General features: G+C 33.4%; 2 protein-coding genes across 7 annotated transcripts in view; both read right to left on the minus strand.

The window, feature by feature from the left end:
* The window catches only part of LOC134250308 (heterogeneous nuclear ribonucleoprotein A2 homolog 2-like), a 120,091-nt gene that overhangs the window by 55,310 nt on the left and 38,877 nt on the right, over positions 1 to 25,904 (minus strand). The gene's annotated exons all lie outside the window — the stretch shown is intronic.
* Positions 965 to 24,709, minus strand: LOC134250300 (uncharacterized). Of its 6 annotated transcripts, XM_062732655.1 has the most exons (22): positions 23,439 to 23,652; positions 21,509 to 21,763; positions 20,884 to 21,119; positions 20,423 to 20,557; positions 20,237 to 20,296; positions 20,087 to 20,134; positions 18,226 to 18,283; positions 18,149 to 18,186; positions 17,963 to 18,022; positions 17,822 to 17,863; positions 16,575 to 16,658; positions 15,674 to 15,721; positions 14,763 to 14,879; positions 12,892 to 13,053; positions 10,656 to 10,805; positions 10,479 to 10,543; positions 10,004 to 10,099; positions 9,614 to 9,915; positions 4,463 to 4,644; positions 4,106 to 4,278; positions 2,838 to 3,040; positions 965 to 1,222 (listed from the first exon to the last, which is right to left on the minus strand). In XM_062732655.1, exons 1-22 carry the CDS (start codon positions 23,635 to 23,637, stop codon positions 987 to 989), a joined length of 2,949 nt encoding a protein of 982 aa, XP_062588639.1. In that variant the 5' UTR covers positions 23,638 to 23,652; the 3' UTR covers positions 965 to 986. The 6 variants fall into 6 exon arrangements, with proteins under 6 accessions (XP_062588639.1, XP_062588640.1, XP_062588638.1 ...); XM_062732656.1 differs by lacking the exon at positions 23,439 to 23,652 and adding an exon at positions 24,078 to 24,212 and having other exon boundaries at positions 18,149 to 18,283; XM_062732654.1 differs by having other exon boundaries at positions 18,149 to 18,283.

Consider the following 25,904-nt stretch of genomic DNA (forward strand, 5'->3'; position numbering starts at 1 on the left):
GGGCCACATCGCTCACCTGAGAAGATTTGACCATTCTGTTCTTTACCAGATTTCACCCTTGTTATACATAATGCATCCCCACATTATCCCACTGATCATAATTTAGACATTTTGAAATTTACACCACCCCATGATCCTTCCATTGGCACATATGTTTCAGCTTTTTTGGCTCAGTGGTTCCTGAGAAGAAGATTTTCAAAGATTTGTCCTATATATTTCTATGTAAAACTTTGATTCCCCATTGTGGCCCCACCCTTCCCCCGGGGGTCATGATTTGAACAATTAAGAATCTACACTATATAAGGATGCTTCCCCATAAGTTTCAGCTTTACTGGCCCAGTGGTTCTTGAGAAGAAGATTTTCAAAGATTTTTCCTAATTATTTCTTTATAAAACTTTGATTCCCTATTGTGGCCCCGCCCTTCCCCCGGGGGTCATGATTTGAACAATTTAAAATCTACACTATACTAAGATGCTTCAACATAAGTTTCACTTTTACTGGCCCAGTGGTTCTTGAGAAGAAGATTTTCAAAGATTTTTCCTAATTATTTCTATATAAAACTTTGATTCCCCATTGTGGCCCCGCCCTTCCCCCGGGGGTCATGATTTGAACAATTTAGAATCTACACTACCCCAGGATGCTTCCACATAAGTTTCAGCTTTTCTGGCCCAGTTGTTCTTGAGAAGAAGATTTTCTAATGACCCCACCCTATTTTTGTCTTTTCTTGATTATCTCCCCTTGCGAGGAGATATGTCCCTTCATTTTAACAATTTAAATTCCCCTTTACCCAAAGATGCTTTGTACTAAGTTTGGTCAAAATTGGCCCAGTGGTTTTTGAGAAGGAGTCGTAAATGTGAAAAGTTTACAGACGGACGGACAGACAGACGGACGGACGGACGGACGACGGACAAAATGTGATCAGAAAAGCTCACTTGAGCCTTCGGCTCAGGTGAGCTAATAAAAGGCTCTCATGTGAAATAAAATGTTTAAAACAACAAAAATCCTTCTGTGTTCAAAACAGCAAATTCCATCCTGTTTTTGAATTCTTTGTAGGTTGAATTCTTGATTGGTAAATGCAGGGTATTGGTGCATGTTACTGCCTTGGGCAGTTTTTCTGGCCAAAAGCAAATTGTGGGTTTGGGATTAAACCCAAGTGGTGGTGGCTCCTTTGCTCCTGTTGCAAAATGAAGTATTTTGGCAAAAGTCAATGGTGTATCACCTTCTAAAAAACAAAAAAAAAAAAAACCCATTACAATACATGATGTCATGGATCTGTGAATATATCTACAGTTGAATTTCGGCATCTCTATCTCCGTATCTTAAATACCATGGATATGTCAAAGTGATTTGGAAGTCCCTGCTACAGACCTGTGTACCCTTATCCTGGTCTCTCGGAATTTTTGATCAGATTTTTCCATTTGATTTAACATTTGCCAGTAAGATTTCGCATTCCATTGATTTTAATATAATATGTATATATAATATTAATTGGAGGACAACTGCTTTTTTGATTACTAAAACATGGGATTTTAAATAACATCTTCTTTGAATTGTCATTTTATACCACACATTTTTGGCAACTCCAAAGCACTGATGTGCTTGAAATCTTTTTATTTTATAGTTATTAAAGGGTGTGAAACTGAGACACATCATGTGGTGATAGATTGTATAATGTCTCTCTTATGGTCAAGATCTAGTAAATGAAAGGTGCCTAAAGATTTATCAAATTTGAGAAATAAATTCCTTAATTGGTGCTTTACAACTTGAGCTTGGTCAAAAAAGGTGTTTCAGGCATGATCTGTAGGTATACAAGATGAAAAACTGTATTTTAAACTGTCACTTTCAATGGAAAAATTAAGAAAACCAGTCATGAATATGGAAGTTTTTTCATTTTCAGCAAAGTAAATGTATCCAGATTGCCTAGTCTCTCAGAAAACAGTAATTGGTATGTTCATTGCCTCTTCTTTAAATCAATATTAAATTAATATAGGTATCCAGTTTACTCTTCAAATGATTCAAATTAAATGTCATGAAAATACCAAATTTTCTACATAATTCATCTAAAGCCGTAAAGTACAGGAAAAAGAAAGTTAAAATTGATTATGACATCATAATGGATTTAGCACCAAAAAATTAGTCTAAAGTTATTTACTAGATCTTGACCTTAAGAATTTTTTGCTTATTAAGACGCCACCACCTGCCCGTGGAGAGCTGCAAATTTTGTCCTCTACCCACCATACTCCAAGCCTCAACAAAGTATGTATTAAAATTTCAAGCAACTGTTATGAGTAGTTGCTAAGAAAACTGCGACAAAAATTTGTTAAGATATGAAACGGACAGATGCACTGAAAGGGGGAGATGACATCGGATTTGAACAAAAATTTATCCTACCATATAGCATGCCTCATGAAAGAGTGTGCTAAAATATATGAAGCATCTGTGATGAGTAATTGCTGAGAAAACTATGTCCCACAATTTGGCATCCGCTATGAATAGTTAAAGAGAAAACTGCGACAAAAATTTGTTATTATGCAACAGACAGACACACAGACAAACAGGTAGTTGACATCGGATTTCAATAAAAATGTATCCCAATGTATGGCATGCCTCAGATAAAATTGTAATAAAATTTCAAGCATCTGCAATGAGTAGTTGCTGAGAAAACTTCAACAAAAATTTGTTACGGAAGGACAGACACACAAGGGTAAAACAGTATACCCCCCTCTCCTGTGGAGCAGGGGCATAATAAAATTCAAGTACAGTAGGTGAACTGGGCACTACGCATTTAACAATCTTTGTGGAAATGTAGTTATAAGTTTATGAATTTTAAAGAATACCTTCTACTTCTTCTAAAAAATCTCGCCACCAAGCAAGAACTGCATTCTGTGCAGTTCTGCTGTTGGAGCCTTTATCTGCAAGCTTGTATTCAAAGAGGTTTTCAAAGGATTCTAATGAAAATTTGATGGCCTGGTATACAAACAGCTTATGTAGACTTTGCAAATTTTTTACAATATCCAACCTGTCAAGCCCATCACAAAACCTGAAAGTTGAATGTATAAACGATATAGGTAGCTATTTAATGTCACATTTGAATTGCTCTGGGATGTAAAATATCCAAAGAAGTAATGAAAGTGCTTACATTTTACTAATATTGTTGCCTTGTTTTTTTATTTTAATACTTTTATATTTATTATTGAACAATGTGATATTTCTTTACATTTTTGCATATATATATGATTTCAAAGTTCAATGGTCATACCATAGTTGGATGTTCATGACAAAGTCTTCTAGCTCATTTCCTGTGAGACAATCTGCGCAAAAGTGCAATGGTCTGACACACCAAAGTCTAGTGGTGCAGAGAAACATGCAATCAATGTTCATAATGTCACAATAATCCTAGGGGTAAAATTGTCTATAAAATACGTTGGCACATTGTTGAGAATGCTTAGATTTTTCCTAGAACAATGTATATATTCCTATGAAAAAACTTTGTTCATTGATTGCAGCCCCAGCCTCCCTACCCCTGGGGGACATTAATTGAAGAAACTTGAATCTACATTTCCTAAGGATGCTTCCACAAAAAAATTACCTTTCCTGGCCCAGTGGTTCTTAAAGATTTTTAAAAAATGTCATTAAGTTTTCACTAATTTGTAATTATCTCCCTCTTGGACTGTGGTGTGGCTAACTTCATTTCAACAAACTTGAATTCCCTTCATCCTAGGATACATTGTGGCAAGTTTGGTTGGTCCAGTGATTCTTGAGAAGAAGGTGAAAATGTGAAAAGTTTACAGGTGAACAGACAGACAGACGCTGGACAAAATGTAATTAGAAAAGCTCACTTGAGCCAACGCGAAGTGTTTTTTGCTTATGGTGACAGAGTTTTGGTACTCGTGGATATACTAATTAAATATCTTGGAAGGCTGTTTGGAGCAGTAGTACTATGATATCATAAATGTAGTTTTCTGCACCATCAGACTTTGGCATGTCAAACCATCATGGTTTGGTGCAGACCATTGGACTTTTGCCTGATCATCGAACTTTGGACTCCTACATATATATGCTCATCCCTACTTAAGAACCCTTTGTCGCACATTAAAAAAATAACCTTTTGCATGCCTGTGCAGATCTGTCAAAGAGATACCAGTGGACCACCTTACAAACCATTGCCTCCGTCTCTTCTGAAGTTTGACAGACTGCATCTACACCTGCAAGACTTAATAAGTCTGAAAGTTTTTCTATGGATTTTTCTCTTGAATTTTGGGTTTTTGCTCCAAGGATCTGTAATAAAATCAAAGATGAGCATTTTATGTTGTCAATGATAAAAACAATATACTAGCTTTAAATTTCTGGCAAAATGGTATGTGTAATGACAAGTTGTGCCTGCACCATTTTACATAAAAATGATTTCTTTAATCAGGCAAATCTGTGTTATTACTCAACAATTTGAAAAACAATTTCAAACCTTCTCTAATTTTGATTTTAGTTCCTCATTTGGCATATCTTCTATGGTCACCTTTACTGATTCTGGCCCTCTAAGAAGTGCTTTTACAAATGAAGGATCAAAACATCGGGGTGCTGGACCTCCATGTACTAGAGATAGTCCAACGACTATTCCTGCATAGTAGTAGTCATCATTGTCAAATGCTATCAAAATAAGAAATTTTATTTTAAAATCTTCAGTTTCTACCTTTTATAATAAATAATTCAATGAATCATGTACTAGTACATGTAGAAAATATGGTACTTTTAATTACATTGTATAATAATTAATAGCTCACAAAAAAGAACTTGCACATGAAGTATGTGTATTTATTGATAAAGCAAGGGTTTTGGGTAGATGTAGATGTACCATTTTCCAAGGGCCTTTAGGGGTCATAATTCCACAGAATCTATATATTTCTCTTAAGTCCGCAGATTTCTTGAACTCTCAGTATATTCCTTATACACATATCTTGAGTACGATGGGACACATTTCCTTGGAGATATTGTGACTTTGTCCAAAACGTAAATAATTACCATGTGTAAAAAAGTACTTGTACAGTATTTGATATATTATGAAGGGATTTTAAATAATTTTAAACTACATGTAGTTAAAAAAACATTGCTAGATAACAACAATAAAAGTAAGATGAACCAAATTCACAAGACTCAAAACATACATGGGGACAGTCATTTTGCACTTTAAAAATTTTTGAAGAGTTATCTGCCCTTGATAAAAAGAAGACCATTTTTGATTTCTCAAAATTTCTGCAGTAAATAGTTATTTTATTTCATAGATTAAAAAAGAGGGAGTTTGGGCATATTTTAATGAATAAATTAGTTTAAAATTCAAATTACTTTTTAAAACATCTCATGAACATGCACTTCGGCCTGTCCATAAACTTCAATGTAAAATTCAAGGTGAAATTTAAATTGAACAAAATACATGTATTATATAAATCAAAATTTTGTAAATTCCTTTGGTGGAGTATTTTTATTTGATATTATCTTCAAAATGCTACCATGATTAAAAATATCAGACCATTCATTCATTATGTATACAATATAGTTGTTATACATTGAGTACCTTAATTATGTTCCCCAAACGAAGTTGGGGAACATATTGTTTTTACTCTGTTTCTTATTATTATTATTTTTCTTCTCGGGAAAATTTTGTCCGCGAATGATCTTGTAAAGTACACATCCGATTAAGGGGAAACCTTTTTAGGGTAAGTAGGCATGTTATGTAGATTTGCGGAACGAAGGTCATTTTGCGCGCACGTGCTTGCAAGAGCGCGCACGTGCAACACGTGAAATGACCAATATGCTTGAAATTGCCGTAACTTTTACATTTTTCGATGTAATGCTTTGATATTTAGAATATATAGACATATTATAAATGTAGATAAGATGACATTGTCAACATGCAATTTTGTGTGCACGTGCTTGCAAGAGCGCGCACGAGCAACACGTGAAATGACTGATTTAATTGATATAGGCGTAAATTTTTACCTTTTTTATGAAATGCTTTGAGACTCATAATATAAGGATATAGTAGTAGCATAGACAATATGACATGGTCAAAATAGCAAGATCTCACGCGCATGCACGTGCGCTTCGCTCTGATTGGCTGAAACTAAAGTCTCGATATCTTTCTTGTTTTTTGATGAAATCCTTTGAAATTTTGTACATAGCCATGCATTAGGATATCCTACGACATGATATATAACAATTTTTATGAAAACACGTGCATGCACGTGCGCTGCAATCTGATTGGCTGAAACTTTAATTAGCTATAACTCCCTTTGTTTTCAGTCAAACAGGATGGGATTTGGAACATAGATAGATATAATACACTTCTACAGGAAGGTATGGTCACCATGCACATCCATACACGTGCGTGTACGTGCGCTGCAATCTGATTGGCTGAAATTTTAAATAGCTATAACTCCCTTAGTTTTCAACCAAACAGGATGAGATTTGGAACATAGATAGATATATTGGACTTCTACAAGAAGGTATGGTCACCATGCACATCCATACACGTGCGTGAACGTACTCTGCAATCTGATTGGCTGAAATTTTAATCAGCTATAACTCCCTTGGATTTCAACCAAACGGAGTGAGATTTAGAACATAGATAGATGTAATGAACTTCTACAAGAAGGTATGCCACCATGCTCATGTATGCACTTGCGTGCACGTGAAATGAGTAAAATCAAAAATACACTTGAATGAGCGTATGTTTTAATACTTTTAGATTAAATACTTTAATATTTAGTATATTAAAGTATATAGATTGTGTAGACAAGATGATATGGTCATTACGCACATGCATTCACATGTGCACGCGTGCAAGATGCTAAAATTTGAATGAACTTGGTACCCTTCTGGGTAAACGTTGTTAAACATGTTAAAGTCTCAAATGCATAAAGTTTGTCTTATTTAATGAAGCTTACAGGGAAAATGGCACCAAAAGGGAGATGGGGAGCGTTTGGGGAACATCTGTAACGGTCCCCGTAACAATTAGCACTAGTTTTTACTTTTTCTGAATTTTTTCTTTGTTCTCCGGTACTTTTTTGTCCGCGAGTGTTCTCGTAAACTACTCATCCGATCTAGGTGAAACCTTTTAAGGGTCACTAGGTATGTTATGTAGATGTGCGGAACGAAGGTCATTTTGCGCGCACGTGCGTGCATGTGCGCGCACGTGTAACACGTGAAATTACCAATATAATAGATTTAGCCGTAACTTTTTAAATATTGGATGAAATGCTTTGAAACTCATAATATAAGGATATAATAGTAGTATAGACATGATGACATGGTCAAAATAACAAGATCTCACGCGCATGCAGGTGCCCTTCGCTGCGATTGGCTGAAACTAAAAGTCTAAATATCTATTTTGTTTTCTGACAAAATCCTTTGAAATTTTGAACATAGTCTTACATTATGAAGATCTACAGCATGATATATAAGAATAATCATGAACGCACGCACATGCACGTGTGCTGCAATCTGATTGGCTAAAACTTTAAATGCCTACAACTTTCTTGGTTCTCAATAATACAGGGTGAAATTTCAAATATGAATAGATATAATGATTGCCTACACTATACTACTATCAAAAGTAAATGCATGGACGTGCATGCACATGCGACCGCACACAATGTATTAAAAGACAGTATACTTGAGTGTTTGATGTTCATGCAGAATTAAGAACTTCTAAATGTCAAGACATGTAACATACTGAAGCATGCAGATCTTTTTACCCTTGACCTTGAAACTTAGGTCAAGGTCACTGGTAACCTGAATAAAATGTTGATATTAGCTATTTACCAAAATCACCTTGACCTATGAACTTGAAATCGACCTTAACCTTTGTCCTTGACCCAAGGGTAAAAAGAAACATGAAGTACATGTACATGTATCTAGAAACACCTTTCAGAGTTTATTTCGGTTGACAGGTTAGAAGTTAAAGAGGTGGTGGTTTTTAATGACCTTGACCTTTCATCCAAATGTCACAGTCAATCTTCAGTTCTTGGAATAAGATACAAGATTCAACTCCAACGTTAAATAGGTTAAGAATAAAAATACCCCCCCCCCCCCCCCGCACACACACACAAACAAATCAAATTAATGGCAACGTAGAGAATCACTGTTAAACTCAAATAACACCTCGGACCCACATAAAATTTCAGGAAAAGTGCAGAAAAGAGCTCGAGGAAAGTGTATTAAAATATTTCATTTGAGTTTCCAAAGTATATAGAAATTATTAATTTATACAGAAAAAATTACAAATCCTGTCGTGTTTAAAATTAAAGTGCAGATGACCAAAGTTGGCATATAAGCCTTTTATAGCCTATTTATTCAGATGTCGTTAATAGCATTCAATTCTACTGATTTGAAATAATATTTTAATACCAAGCATCCTTTGTTTAATTTACCTTTGAAATTTATTTGAATTTTTTTCAGAATTACACAATCCCCAGAAATAGCGATTTTCGGTATATTAAAAATCAATATAGATGTACGCTCCTTCGTAAAATAATCAGATATTTGCATTCATGAAAAAATATTAATAAGAAGGTGTTAAACAATATAGGTCACATTAGCTGACACGAATGTCTTTTTAAACATCTCTTGTAAAACCCATAGAGTAGCCCCCTATGCATTGGAAAAAATGAATAGTTCCGGTCAAAAAACCTGTATATATCTATTTACAAAGTATATAAAATTTACCAGGCACAGGTATCAGAGTTGTCAAAATGGCCTGAGAGGAAATATTTAAAAAATTCTGAACAGAAAGGAAAATCCCTTTTCCATGTATGGAACTACTATTGAATAAGTTCATTTTGATTGGTTAGGTATTGGCGTGATACCCTTAGTCGACTTTACCCCTGCCTTGTCGTCGGAATAAAACCAACTTTGAGCCCGAGGTTAAAATAAGTAGAGAAATAAAATGTGAATCGATATATAAAAAATATGACATATGCTTGAAAAATGGTAAATTTATATATGTATTTTTTTCTTTGATTCGCGGGATAGAAAGATATGTTAATCGCTTAATCAACATGCCATAATCATCTTGCATATGCATGTACTTGTACGTGTGCGCGCATGCAAAACGTTAAACAATATATCGTTGATAGTTGATATCATTGTAACTTTTATATTCTTAAATGAAATCCTGAGATACTTATATTAGCATATTTATAAAAGGTCTTAGAGGAATAAGGCACGATAAGGGACATGGGGAGCGTTTGGGGAACATCTGTAACGGTCCCCGTTACAATTAGCACTAGTTGAATTCAAAGTGATTATAATTACATGAAGTTATTGAATACCTATTTCAGCAGAGTTGACCATGTACACAATCTATGCATGAAAATCATGACAAGAATTGCTTGTTTAAAATTTCTGTTAAAATCTCAATGCAGTTAATCTCATACATGCACATATAATTTTAGATTAACCTACCCTTAATGAAGTGTTGGTTTTAATTCAAATGCTAAATGAAAAGAGTAAACAAGAATTTAGTCTGCAAAACTATGTTTGTCAGTCAGTCACAAGTCTCTGAATGAAAGGCAATGTTTTTTTTTATCTACTGTATCAAAATTTTTTATATTTTTAATACCTTTCTTGTTCCATGACAAGTATTTGGATGTCAAAGATCCTTCAAAGAGTGAGGAGTTGAGGGTATACTCCATCAAAAGATCTAAAAATTCCCGCTTGGGACCACCTTGGTCAATCCCTTCTTCCATCTCTCCAAATTGATCCGAAAACTTAATAAGAAGGTCGTTAAATGGCATAAAATCTTTCTTTTTAAGTTTTCTGATGGTGCACTCCCAAACATTTTGTCTGTTGACATTGATGCGCGTGACAGCAGATGTTTGAATTTTGGATGACAATATTGTCAAGGTGAGCAAAGGGTCATTTCTGAAAATAATTGAGTTATCATCAATATCATCTATAATACATTTCTTATTGGTTCATTCATTTTCGAATGTATCTATGTTAGACTTACTCCTCAGGCTCTGTGGTCAATTCAGGATAATTTGTTTTGTCTATTTCTGATTCAGAGGATGAATCGGATGAAATACATGCTACATCAACATAATTCCTATAAAATATAAATTGAAATGGTTAATTAATCTGATAAAGCATAGAAATAATGCCTGTCTCACATCCTAAATTATGCAGCTGACAAGTATGGCACGCTTTCATATAGTTAACAATTTGTTAACTATAGTTTTCAACTGTGAAACTATGTTTAGCTCATTCTTGTGAGCTAAGCGTGCCATAGGTTTTAGTCAATTCCCATTGTATTGATGCTTATAATATTGTATAAAGTATTTCAGTTATTGGACTCTGTTCCAAAGGTGATATTAATGTCCATTTGAAATTTCACTGGAATTACTTAAAGAAATAAACTATGAGCAACAAAGTACATGTAATTAAAGCACAAGTGCATCCGCTAAATCACAGGAAAAAATAAATACCTGTAAGTGTCTGGAATATCTGGAAGGGAGTCATCATCAGAGCTCTCAACAGTCAAAACCCTACTCTTAAAAAGAATGCACTATATTAAGTACAATATCTATTTGAAGTAGTATAAACTTATTAAATGTGGCATGAATATACATGCATGTGCATGAAATGTTCTCGATCTAGCTTACTTGCTGTAAGCTTGACTTTGGAATAAGCCAATCTCTCATTTTTACATTGCAAAGTGCAGCAGCCTGTCTCTGGGGACGAGGAATAGAAGAGGATGTAGAGGGTTGTTGGTCAGTCTCCATCACATTAACTTCCTCAAGGGTAACTTCATCCTGGAACATAATAGAATTAAAGTAGCTATGTAAATGTTTGATTTGACAAATCTTAAATTTTCATGATGATTCAACATGTGGTATTACACTTCTCCCATATGTACCTCCATGAAAGAATTGTAATCATACTTTAACAATTGTATGCTTCCTGAGGGCCCTTGATTGGTGTCAACATAAACATTTAGGGTGAATTCACCATGCATCGGATACTCTTGTACTTCAACAAGTTTTAGTGATATCGCTACAGACAGAATTTTATCAAAATGGAGTTTAACATTTTGAATGTGATTAAAATATAAATTTTGGACACAATTTTATGCCTTTTATTGAGAAAATATCCTCATAAATCGAGGTTTTAAAAATAACTCAGAATTCACCATGGATCAGATACTGTAAACCAATTATTATACGCGTCATTTTTTATTCGCGACTGATCGCTAGAGAACTAATCCGCGACGATTAATATCCGCGAACGAGTGGTCACATTTTTTCATTTCCATGAGTATTTTTGAATCAAATTTAAATTTTATATTCACCCATAAACTAGGTAAAATGATAGCGTGAGGTCGGCTTTCACATTTTTCAAGACATTCTGTGCATTGCGTCCATTTAAAATCTTATATCCGCCCCTAAAGTGGGTAAAATGTTTACCTTGAGTATACTCCATATACACATTTTCACAACGCTCAGACGAAAATCGGGAAAAAATCTAGGAGATTAAAATTGATTTAAAACTCTCAATTGTTAAAGTGCCTCATACTAATTGGGTAATCAACACTTTCCAAGATCTACATAGCCAAGGGGCAATTATTATATATGGTTGGGACAGAGCAGGACTGGGTCATAATTAGCCATAATTAACCAGGCTACCTCGGATCTCGACTCGTCTGTAACAATAAATGAACAATTATAACACAAGCTGAAATGATTTTGACATTCGTTTTTATTTTTTCTGAATGTTTGAAATTAAATTTCAACTGCTTCTTGTACAATAACAGTATAGTCCTTCCTTGATTAATTATTGAACCGTCGGGATCGGTATTGAAAAAAGGGCAAATAACTCTAAATAAAACATAATATAGGAATATAATGAACAACTGGTTCGCGACAATAAATATCCGCGAGCAGAGGATACTCGCGGAACTCGCGGATATTTATCGCACGCGTATAATACTTGGTTTACAGTATTATTTACCATGCATCGGACAGACGGTATTTGGAGCAAAAAAATATCATACCTTTATCATAATGCTTTAAAGTCCTTGATATGGATATATTTTATATTTTATTTAAGAAATCACCCTCAACATAAATTTAATTGACGACTTTGTTGCATAAATGTAGAACCATTCGAGATACCTCACTCTGCCTTAAAAATGCTTTAAAATGCTTGTAATGCGGTAATTTGCGCCATTGTCTCATGGTTTATCATACTCTGGTTTGTAGAGATAAATGGAGTCAAATTCTAGACGTCATATATCGATAATTTGTTTTTTGAATAAAAATATAGAATTTTTATTTTCTATTTCCGCAAAAAACAGCTGTCAATTAGGTTCTGCATAAAAATGGTGGTGCTTATACCTTTGCATCAGAAAGTGTCCGATGCGTGTCCGTACTAGAAAAAACCAGCTCTAGAAAAAATTATACAAGCATTGAAGAGATTTTTTTTTAAAATTATGCAAAATTGCCAATCTTTAACAAAATTCACCAAAGTCTGACTTGTTCCGTTGAAGTCGAATTTAAAGAACGATAACTCTAAAAATTGCTAAATCATAAATTCCTGGTTATTCCCCTTTGATGATGTAAAATATGACATAACTTTAAGGCCATTATCGGGGTATTTTTATCACGGCATGATAATGACAATCGGTGTCATTAGAAAATTTAAATCTTCATCTTTAAGACAGAAACAAATAAATACATGGAACTCTTAAGTTGAAAGAGAGTTTATTGCCTAAAGTTGTCCGAAGCAAGGTATGTGTCCGATGCATGGTGAACTCACCCTACACATTATAGAGAAGTGTAATTTACAAAAGAACCAGAAAAAAACTTCAACCTTTTACTTTTAGAATATTTTTATACATACCTCACTTAGCCAGGTAACTTGTAACACAGAACTTGAGACGAGGCCAACATTCCTCAAACACCCATGATATAAATGAGAATATAAAGGATTCTCCATTCCAGGAATAGCTACTTTAAAAAATTTGGATGAAGATGGCATACTGCCAATAAAATTCATCAAAACCTGCAAATAAAAAAGAATAAAAAGGTAATATCATAATTTTACATCTCACCAGTTACAACACCTCTAATATCAAGCTTTACCATAATATGACCCTCAGAGATCAGCAGAGCTCGATCCAGAAAATTTTTTTCACCCAAAAATGTAACCTATTTACTCCCTGAATTTCAAATTACTATGCAGATTTTTATTTCCAAAAAAATGATAAATTTTAGAGTATTTTGTTCATAGTAAAAAAAAAAACTGCTAAGGACAGTTGCTGCGTGCATTTATTTAGATAAATTTTGAAAATACCAGCAAGACCTTTAGCATTTATTTAGATAAATTTTGAAAATACCAGCAAAACCTTTAGTATAAAACTGAGAAACAATCTTTTTTGACAAAGAAGATGACATACTATAGGTAAAATAACCACATGCTACACTAAAATCTTTTCCTGAACCCACATTTACCATGATATTGTAACGAGAGTATATGAGTGTGAAAAAAATCTTCATTAATAGTATGGCATTTAGTTCAGATAAATCAAAGGAAATTGGCATTGGATCCCTAATAAAATATAAATTTATGCATGTACAAACCCTGTGTAAGCTTCTTACAAAAAGAGAACTATAGAGAATTTAAGAGATTCCATCTATCTGTAAAATGACATATACAAAATCAATTTTATCTAAATCTTCCATTCTTTCACCCGAAATGAAAATTATTGTTGCTTTTACTATCAGTAAGAATATTCCTGGTCATTTAAAAATATGTATTTTCTTTTGTGAAGTATCAAACACTGAGTTAACCTTAATTTATATCAGTAGCTAGGTCATACTTGTATCAATCACCCCCTCGTATGCAGTACTTTAGTGGTGTAATACTTATCTACAGTCGCTAGCTTCTGCGTAACTGTGTGCCCCATTTTTATTATCAATGCGTGTTTTGACAAATTCAATACATGTCATTTCTGCAAATACGCACCTAATATCTTGAGCTCTGGATCCTCAAGTTATTAATTTTTTTTTTACTTTTAATAGATCCTTTGTTAATATGATAAAAGAAGCTACTTAAACTCATACAAATGACACCATGGTCAATGACCTCTTGACCTTGACTGTGACCTTATGCTAAAATTAGCTTTTTCTAATTTTCGCCATGTTTTAACCATAGGAGATAAAGACTACATTTTTCGTATGCTTACTTCACTGATAGTTCTTTCAAATGACAAGATCATTGACCTTTTGACCTTTGACTGTAATCTAAATGCTTAAACTAGCTTTTTTAAACTTTTACCATATCTTTTGAACCATAGCAGATGGAGACTTCATATTTGGTATGCATACTACACTAATAATGTTCTTTTAAATGACAATTAGGATCAAAGACCTTATGACCTTGACTGTGACCTATATGCTAAAAATACCCTATATACTCGCCTATAAGTCGGATTTTTGGGAGTTAATTTCAGGTCCAAAACTCTAGGTCCGACTTATAGGCGAGCTATAAAATGAATGGTATTATATGAAGTCAGTCCCTCTGATTTTTAAGCTTATTAAATACAACCGACTTATAGGCAGACCGACTTAGAGGCGAGTATATACGGTAGTTTTTTTTAAACTTTGTTTCCGCCAGGAGCATAGTGTTTCCAACTGATTTGAATCCAAACCATCTATTACATTCATTACACTTAATCTTAATTATTTGCATGGGTAGAATATAAATCTTACCTCCACTGGTGTGGTTTGCAAAAATCTTCTTGTTACGGTCCATTGCCGACTCTTAATTTTTAGTTCTATACCCTCCTCTGGTTCAGTTGGTATTTTTGATCTTCTTTCCTCTCTCAACTTAAAAATTGTTTAATATGTACAAAGGGTGACATTACATATGTAAGTTCTGTGAGGTTATTTATCAAATTGAACATTAATCATTGTTATCAGTTCACTATATATTGTGTATAATGCTAATTACTCAATCATGATATTAATAGGTACACAGATTTTATGAAACAAGATGATTCTAAAAAGAGTCCTATGGGCAACATCACTCACCTGAATAGCATTTCTTTACCAGATTTCCCCTTTCTTTTACCTTTTGTGACCCCACCCTACCCCCGGGGGTCATAATTTGGACAATACAAAATCAATAGTACCCCACCATGAGCACTTTCAAATAAGTTACAGCTTTTCTGGCCCAGAAGTCCCCCCCCCCCCCCAAAAAAAAAAAAGATTTTTCCTAATATTTATTTCAATGTCAAACTTGGTTTACATATTGTGACCCTGCCCTACCTCCAGGGGTCATGATTTGCACAATTTAAAATCTACACTATCCAAAAATGAATCCAAATAAGTTTCAGCTTTTCTGTGCAAGTTGTTTTTGAGATTTTTTAATGACCCCACCCTATTTTTGTCTTTTCTTGATTATCTCCCCTTGCGAGGGGACATGTCCCTTCATTTTAACAATTTATATTCCCCTTCACCCAAGGTTGCTTTGTACCAAATTTGGTTAACATTGACCCCGTGGTTCTCGAGAAGAAGTTGAAAATGTGAAAAGTTTACAGACAGACGGACGGACGATGGGCAAAATTTGATCATTAAGGCTTACTTGAGCCTTTGACTCAGGTGAGCTAAAAAGTGCTCACTTTCTGCAATTCGGCATCTCTTTGTTCTTGCTCTTTGATCTTTTGAACCTTTAATAAAAGAATTATTTTTAATCTGAAGTTAATATCTCAAATGTGTTATTCAGAAATTCTTGGCAATGTCTTATTATATTCATTTTAAAAAAATATGTCCACAAAACTTCAATATTTTGTTAAAATTCTTAAATTTAAGGTAGTAGACAAATAATTTTTTGGATTAATGTGCAATTAGGTTTGGAATTTCAATGGGGGGGGGGGGGGTCATAAAACTTTTTTTCTTACCAAAAATACCTGGCTCCCTGAACCCATCTCCATTTAATGTAATAGGCTAATAGCCACATTAGTTAAAAGATGTTTGCTAAAATGCATCCTGAATGAGCAATAAAGTTAATTCAGAAGTTTCATTTTTGCCCCACAAGTTAAATGGTGGAAAATAACCTTCTTTTCCTACATCTAGACCTACTTAAAGCTGAACACTTCTCATAAATAGCCACCGTCAGACAGGTATATAAATTGTTCCGATTTCATTACACCAGATTGCACACTCGAAACTTGTGGCCAACATAAGTAGTATTATTCATTTCTTTTTCTTAGATATTTTTTGTTTATTCCTTGTTTTTATGTACATTTCTGTTTGTAAACAATATATTAACAAGATTTTTCATGATGCTTTTGTTTTGAAAAAAATATGTAAAAATTGATGATTTCATCATGACCGAGTAGCATGGCTCTAGACGGTATAAGAAATATGACTAAACTTGTCGGATCTCTACAGCAAAATACAGTGAACTGACAAGCGATCTGCTCTTAAAATAGGGGTTGTAGAGAGCATTGAAAAATGGGAAAGAAATATGGCGGACTATGCTTTTTACAAGTAGTGTTCAGCTTCAATATGAAAACTAACTTTTTCTCTATCTTTACGCAAACTCTCCTGATATTCTATGTCTTGAAGAGCCATTAAATTGCGTCTTTCTTGGATATTTTCCATCTATAAACAAAAAATAAATATGCTAAATATTAATATTAAAATATGAATTAAATAAATAAAAATTAACACCAGGTGAGTACAAAAAATTTTGTGATATGCAACATATATATACATTTATTTTGAAAAAATATTTTGTTTATTTTAATGCAAAATTTTTTTTATAATCAATTGAACAAATCGTTATTTATATTGCATTGTACAAAGCTCAATGCTGACTAAATAAGTATATATATAAAGCATATCCATGTGACTGTCAGATGTCACAATTACGTAGCAAAAATTATTTTCAAAGTAGACGTTGGGACTGATAACCGTGTTTTTATATGGAGAAAGGTTGGCGAAGAGTGGATGCCATGTTGTCTCTTGCAACCTCCAACACCGAAGTTTAGTTTAATGATATGGGGCTGCATCACTTCAACAGTGTAAGGATTGTGACTGTTGTAGATGGTAACATTAATGCTCAAAAATACATTAATATAATTGAAGATCAACTTTTGCCAGATATATCTTTTCCTCGAAAAATATATAACTATATATTTCAAGACGACAACGCTCCTATTCACAGAGCCCAGATAGTTCAAGAATATAAATTACAGAATAATCTGCATTCATTGGTTTGGCCCGCTCAGACTCCTGATTTGAACATTATTGAAAATATCTGGTTGAGACTGAAAACAGAACTGAAAAACGGCAATAAAATATTCTTGCGTAAATATCAGCTGGAGGCAGTCATTCGACGTATCTGGATAAACATGTGACATGTTTTCTATATAAACAAGAGATGTTTGTAACTAAAACACATATATGCCCCCTCTTAGACATATTAAGAACTTTTCTAAGTCCAAGGGACATAACTCTGTCTAAAATGGCTTGATTAGACCTAATTTGCAGAACTTAAATCTTGTGAAAAATGATCATACCCAATACAAAACTTTACCTAGATATTCTTAGGATAAATCTGTATACCAAATTTCATTTCAACTGTATACCAAATTTCATTTCAGTATGTGCAAAAGTTGTGAAGCAAATGAAAGGAAACTAAAAGGTGGACAGACAGACAGACCAACTGGCTGACAGACAGCAGCAAAGCAATATGCCCTCCTTTCTTCTTGGAGGAGTATAAAAAAAAATTGTACTGTAGGTGTTATTTATAGATTACTTACAGTACAATCTGCTTCTGAGACTCTTCTCGCTGGCAGCAGTATCTGTAGAAAGAATAAGTGTTTAAGAATGGAAAGGTACATTTAAATTTTTAAGTGGGTGTAATGTATTATTTTTGTGTCACCAACTTGACTTATTCTTACCTGTGGAAGTGAGACATCATCGTCTTTCTTTAAAGATGTAGAATTTGCTAACCTATTTGGCTAAACAAGAAATAATGTATTCATTACTATACATTCCTTCTGTATGTATATTGACAGGAGAAAATACTTGTTAGTGCATAATGTGTTTTTGTTAAAATAGTTCATGAACTAAATCTATTACATTACCATGGAAACTTGTTCAGGCTGGGGAATGGGCCCAGCACTTAACTGGAAAGGCCTTGTAGTAATGTTTCCGTCCGTTGTTAACCTGGATACTTCCAGCCCATCGATATCCTCTTGGGAATTTATCCGTTCTTTACCCTAAGCAACATGAAATCAGTTATTTTTATATATTTCTGTACATTCTTTTAACATGACTTACATTACGTTATATTTAAAAACAAAGTCTCTGTGCCACAATCTCAACAGAACTTTCCATAAATATACAGCTCCCTCTCCTATAAATGAAAACATTCATCTCTTTTTGTGTATAGTGGCAAATAACTTAGCAAATGGCCATATCATTTTTATTGACAATTAATTGAATACAACAAAATCATTTTCCTGTTAGGCTACAGTACATAAAATGAAATTTTGGTTCTCTGGTCCGTGCGCATCCATTTTGAGGTAGCTGCATTGCTAATTTTATTGTATTTTTTGATAACATAAAAAAATTGATATAGCTGAGCATAATCTGGAAAAAGTTCTTTCCTCATTTTTTCGTAGTTTAGTACTCAAATATCATTCCGGTAGCCATTTGAAGAGATTTTGGCTACTTCGTTTGAAAATACATTCAAAGACATTGCCTCCGATGTTCACATGCTGATAAGCAATGGATTAAGTAAATCTTTTGATTAGACATGGAAAGTATATCTATGAACAAAATAAATTATCTTTACTCAAAGAAAATTGGAAATTTAAAATTAAAGAAAATAACCTCCCTTACTTACTTTATTGCCAATAAAACGATAAATAAAATGCCTCCATCTCGCATTTGGTTTGGAGAAAATTAAATTGGCCTGAGAACCAGAGAATTGAATTCATATAGCCTAAATGATCATGATGCTAGAACATCTGCTTTTAAATCTTAATTTTTTTTTTCATATATATCTGTCATATTTGTTTGTAGTAAAGTGCCTCTCAAGAAATTTTTACTTGCAGTAGGAGTGAAACGGTTCACCGCGGTATTTTTTCTCGATTCGATACACGGTACAAAATCTCTACTTTCAGTTCGGTTCGTTTTTCGGTCGGGATAGTCATTCAGTCCGATTTGGCATAAAGTATAAACCTGTAAACATGTTTTCTATGTAATTAGTTCAGAAACATAAGTTTGTGTGGACTCGAAATTTGTAAAATAATTTTTAACAATCAAATCAATTAAATTGATACTTTCTATCCATTTTGTACATAAATTATTTTACTAGATTAAGTAAAAGGTAGCATAAAAACATTGAATATGTTTCCTTCTATCAAAATGTATTGTATCGAAAATAACCGAACCGAGACCAAATTTTTCGATACGTATCGAACCGTGAAGGATGCGTATCGTTTCACCCCTAACTTGCAATGGAGTGCTGCAAATTTTCTCCTATATTAGCACTTACAGCCATTGAGCATTGAAATGGCATGCCTTCAACCACTGACTTTTCTAAGTCCAAGGAGCATAACTCTGTCAACAATGGCTTGTATATATACAAAAAAGAACTTGATATACATATTCTTAGGATAAATCTGTAAACCAAATTTGACATTTCAACAAGTACAACCTCTGCAAAGAAAATGAAAAGAAACTTAGTGCACTGACAGATAGATCAACTGACCAACCAAAAGACAGCAGCAAAGCAATATGCCCTCCCTTCTTCAAAGAGGGACATCAAAATACTGCACACAAGGAAATTTTCGCCCCATTTTATTTTTGCCCCTTTCGTTCTCGTCAGAAGTGGGCGAATCTAAAATGGGGCGAATTACAAGTACACAGTATAATATCTTAAACATTAATCTTTTTTGGTGATTTTAAAACGGGGCAAACTTGTTGCCAAATGTGAAAGGACAAAAATAACACAGGGCAAATATAGCCCTGTATACAGTTCATTGTACTGTAGGTGTTATTCATAGATTACTTACAGAACAAGTAGATTCTGCTTTTGACACTCTTCTCCTTGGCAGCAGTATCTGTAGAAAGAATAAGCGTTTAAGAGGAATGGAAAGGTACATTTAAATTTTTAAGTGGGTGTAATGTATTATTTTTGTGTCACCAACTTGACTTATTCTTACCTGTGGAAGTGTGACATCATCGTCTTTCTTTAAAGATGTAGAATTTGCCAACCTATTTTGCTAAACAAGAAATAATGTATTCATTACTATATGTTCCTTCCGTACATGTATTGACAGGAGAAAATACTTGTAAGTGCATAATGTGTTTTTATTAAAAAAGTTCATGACCTAAATCTATTACATTACCATGGAAACTTGTTCAGGCTGGGGAATGGGCCCAGCACTTAACTGGAAAGGCCTTGTAGTAATGTTTCCGTCCGTTGTTAACCTGGATACTTCCAGCCCATCGATATCTTCTTGGGAATTTATCCGTTCTTTACCCTAAGCAACATGAAATCAGTTATTTTTATATATTTCTTAGAAAAGAAGAGAAACTTGGTGGACTGACAGACAGATAGATTGACTTAACTGACAGACAGCAGCAAAGTAATATGCCCTCCTTTTTTTTTGGAATGAGAAAGAGAGCATTAATATATACTTTTAATGTCTATTTAATCAATTAAGAGCAATGAGGAGAGGAAGCATACCTAACCAAAGATTACAAAGTTCACCTTGACAAACATAACTGAACTTTATTACAATTACTATAGAAATTATCAATCCTTGACAAGGCAGTATGCAAAAATATCAAATCATCAGATACTTACAGTACTGACCCTGATGATCATGGTCCCCTGATACTTAAGTTTTTTTAATTCCTCTGGAATACAAGGAACGGGAATATAGTTCCTGGCATGGTCTAAGGTGCAGAGGTAGAAATCCTTGCCTTCTAGTGTTGTAGGATATAACTTTCTTATCTTATCTTTGAACTCCTCCTCGTTTTGATTTAAATCAAACTCTACATGACCACCTCTGAAGTTATTATATACGGAAGCTGGATATCCTGCAATTATTTAATAATACCCAAAATAATTTTAATACTAAAATTATCTTTTTAATCCAACCTCTCATTTATTTGATTAATTCAGTAGGAGAGGTGAAACAAATTTATGCATGAATACCCCATTCCTGAATTTTCATATTTCTCCCTTGGTTTTTTTATCAAATGATCAAATCTTTTTAATCAAAATGCCCATTTTGCACAATTTTTAGTAGAGTCAAGAAGAATTATTTTTATGAAGGAACTTGTACTTTGTCAAAACAGCAAGAGTTATCTTTTTTATTATTTAATTGATTGTCCTATTTGTATGCACAGTGATTCATGCAATAAAAAGAGGAAAAAATTACAGAAACTGATATTCTAAAAAAAATGTGTATTAGTTGGATATTCACCAAATCCGTGCTGTTGATGAATGGGGATATTTGGGTCCATCTTTGACAATTTGGGTAGATTTGACCCCTCTGGTAGAAAATACATCTTTACTTTCAATTTCTTTGGTGGAGGGCCTCGTTTTTTTGGAAGGCGTCTCTGTCGCTTTGGCAACTTTGAGCTATCAAAATGCCTGAGAAGATTTAATCCTGTTAGAGCATTTTGAAATCTCTCCCTGTACTCTTCGACATTAGACACTTGGAAGTCATCATCAGAATCTGTAATAATTAAAATATAAATTAATTATCAATTAAGATTATAGTATAGAGCAATTTAATAAGTTAGATACTGGGCTGTAAGCAGACATATGATCAAACTACTGTAAATCATGTTTTATTCGCGAGAACTTAATTTCGCGTAATTACGCGAGACAATGAGCTCGCGAAAATTTCATTCTCGCGTTTAAAAGTATTCCTTAAGATTATATAGAGGAAAAACAACAATTCGTGAAAATTATGTTTTGCTAATAAAGAGTCAATGACTATCTCGCGAAAATAGGTGTTGCGAAAATTTAGTGATCTACAGTATTATGAATTTTCTTGAACACTATACAATTAATATATGTGTCACTAAAATAAAAGTTCTGGAATACAGCATGTGCATATCATATCATTCCTCTTATCATAGTTACCAAATGGCTAAAAAAAAAAATCTTGGGTCGGGTGCATTTTCAGTGGGTCGGTAGGCCACTGCAAACAAACTTAATTTTATTTTAGGCCTAGGAGGAGGAAAAAAAATTTTTTTTTTTTTGGATAAGTTATCGACTTTTGTACATTCATTTTTCTTCTTTTTTATGCTCTCCTCACAGGCTCCATGCCACTGGACACATAAGAATTACAAAGTGGAAAATAGAACCTTTGTTTATTTCATCATCTGCTAGTTAGGGCCAGTGTTATATATATTTTGTTATGTTGGACAAAATACAGATATCTAAAAAGAAAATAAAAACAATCAATTTTTAAAAACTCTTTCAATATATCTTCATTTTTGTTTATAATATGATTTTGGTAAATGTGTAGAAATCGTTCTAAAATATACTTGAAACCTAAAATAATAATTCCTTTCATAAAACAGACAGGGAGTATTGGGAAGCAGAGTGAAAATTTTTTAATTAAGACTAAAATAATTTTTTCTGGCTGCCACAAACGATACTACATACCTGTATATATTTGTACATAATACTTGTTTTTAACAGTTGAAGTATTTTATCAGGTCCAGCACAATACCCTGATAAAGGTTTATAGCTTGATAAAGCGATATAGCTTTATCAAGCTATTAGAAATACCTTGATCAAGGTAATTTATGTCATGAAAATTAAAAAAAATCGTTAAAAATCTGAATACTGAAAGTCGAGTTCGGAGTTGTTGTCAATGTGTCCACTCGTGCATGAAAGCACACTCTGGTTTCAACAAGGAAGCACAAAATAACGTCTCCTCACACAACACATTTTTAAACTGAATTGTTTTTGTTTGAGTACTTTACATGCATGGGTGAATTTACTGACAACAACTCAGAACTCGACTTTCAGTATTTGATTTTTTAAGTTTTTTTTTTTATTTTCAAAACATTAAATTCCTTGATCAAGGTATATCTAATACCTTGATAAAGCTATATAGCTTTATCAAGCTATATACCTTTATCAGGGTATTGTGCTGGACCTGTTTATTTCTTTAGGCTTTTGTTTATTTCTTCCTCAAATTGACTTAACTTCTCCAATAGTTTTATTCATTACATCTGATACATAAGCCACCCTTTTCTGAAGAATGCTGCTTGTAAAACTGTAAGCTATAAGTATAACAGAAACTTAAACAATGTCTTTGACAAAAGCTACCATGGACAGTTTTAAACCTGTGGGAGGAAAATAATTTACAGACAGATACTTGATTATCTCACCAGCATGGCATTGTGCAATAAAGTCGTCAGCATTTTGTTTGTCCTCTGAACTTGTGAAACGTTTTGAATGACACTCATATCGATAAATATTAACATTAAACAAGCTTTTGTGCTGCCATGGACTTGGCAAATCTACATTCATTACCCGCCATGTTTCATCCACAACCGGAAGTACGAGTTCGTAAACTTGAAATCTCATTCCCGACTCAAATTTGACATCGGAAAGAAAAAAATTAATTTTGTATTTCTCAATTTTATTTTTTTTTTTTTTTGAAAATTCAAAAAACTTGAGCGGCAGGTTTGTAAACCTAAAAATAAAAAATGCTGGCCTAATAAATATTTATTTTTTCCTTGCAAAAGAGCAGTGCGCCAATTGCTATCATATAATATGCTATAAATAGGCTATTCTATACTGGCAATGTAATTGTAATAAAATAATGCATGACAGGATGTGCAAAAAGGGTGCTACGAAATTGCTACGTCACGTTTTCTTTTCAAGTTACAATTTTTCATAATTCATCGGCCAGTTACTAGCTGGATAAAGATTTTTAGACAAAACATATAAATATCTGATCATAGACAATACTTCAGTCTTTCGGAAATATTTAATGACTATCAATGAAATGATGAAGACATTACCCATATTTTCGTTGTTATCGGCCATCATCGCACATCAGCTTCCGCCGCACCGCCAAAATACCGCGCGTTTTTTTTTTCTAATTATTTTTTTTTTTATATTTATGATTTTTTTTCTATAAGTTTTTTTTTTAACATTAAACATTTTATTTGCTTGAAACTCATTACAAATTAACTTTTCATGTCAAAAAGTATATAACAACCAATGAAAATGATCCTTGTAAAGGCAACGTTTTGACATGTTGTTACTAAGATTAACGTATCTATGATGAACGAACAGAACTATTGTTAACTATAGTTTTGATCGTAAACTATAGTTTAGAGTCGTAAAATATAGTTTAACAGAAAAGTATGCATCTCCAATACAAAATATGAGATTCTCTTTGTAAACTGTATTTTTCAAATGTAAAACTATATTTATCACATTTTTGTGAATTCGGCACCTTAAATACATCCGTTAACTATAGTTTACAATCGTAAACTATAATTTACAATCGTAAACTATATTTTACAATCGTAAACTATAATTAACATTCGTTAACTATAGTTAACGGTTTGTAAACTATAGTTTACAAATCGTAAAACTGTATTTATCAGATAATCTATGTTTTGCAATCGCTAATGATAGTTTTCGGTGTTAAGTATAGTCATAGGAGTCTGAAGTTTTAATCGTCCAAAAAAAAAAAAAAAAAAAAAAAAAAACCGGAAAATTTTTTTCCTACCCTCAACTAAAAAAACCCCAGGATGGCAACGTGTTTTGGGGTGACCCACCTAAACAAATAAATCTGGGCTTGGCCAGAAAAATCTCGCGACTAATTCAGTTTCCGGAGCGTTTTTGTTATTCATTTAATGTGAAAAATTCAATCTGCTTGACGACTACGGGCCGTTCCTAGCCCCTTTTCCATTTGACAGCTCATCCTGGACTCCATGCCACTAAACCGGAAGAGAATCTCGCAGTGTATATTTGACGTTTATGAATACTTGTTCAAATGAAATAAAATAAATAATTGTTCAACGTAATTTTATTCAGTTATTTTAAATATATTTAAGAGAACTTTAAAAAGTTATTTATTCTTTTTCTTACTTGTACGACGATGTGTACCAAGGACAGATAATTCAGTTTTTACAAGCGCCAAATTTAAATCATTGAAAAGCCATGTCGACAAAGAGCCAGACAGTTAGACTAAGCGCCCTTATAAAGCATTATTTTGTTTGAAAAATATATCTTTTTATTGATCACGTATGGTAACATAAAATTGTACATGAAGTTTTACATGCATTTTTTTTGGTTCTTTTCTTCAATTACGTCATATATTCACCTCGGAGTTCACTTCCGGTTTAGTGGCATGGAGTCCAGGATGAGCTGTCAAACTGGAAAACAGGCCATGAACAGCCCGTAGTCGTCAAGCAGATTTGATTTCTTAACTTGAATAAATAGGACAAACACTCCGGATACTAAATTAGTTGCGAGATTTTTCCGACCAAGCCCAGATCTATTTGTATAGGTGGGTCCCCCCAAAACACGTTGCCATCCTGGGGTTTTTTTAGTTAAGGGTAGGAAAATTTTTTTCCGGAATTTTTTTTTTTTTTTTTTTTGACGATTAAAACTTCAGACTCCTGTGGTATAGTTTACGGTTGTGAAACATAGATTATCGCGTTAACTATGGTTTACAGATGTGAAATATAGATTAACGTTGTTAACTATAGTTTACAGTCCGTAAACTATAGTTAACAACCGATAAACCTAGTTTATCGATTGTGAAACTATGATTATCTCATTTTTGTGAATTTGGCGTGCCATAGTAAGGGCTAGGCCTTCCATACTCTCCA

The sequence above is a fragment of the Saccostrea cucullata genome, unplaced genomic scaffold, assembly GCF_032062105.1.
Source record: "Saccostrea cucullata isolate Sc308-1 unplaced genomic scaffold, CSIRO_AGI_Scuc_v1 ctg473, whole genome shotgun sequence".
NCBI lineage: Eukaryota > Metazoa > Mollusca > Bivalvia > Ostreida > Ostreidae > Saccostrea > Saccostrea cuccullata.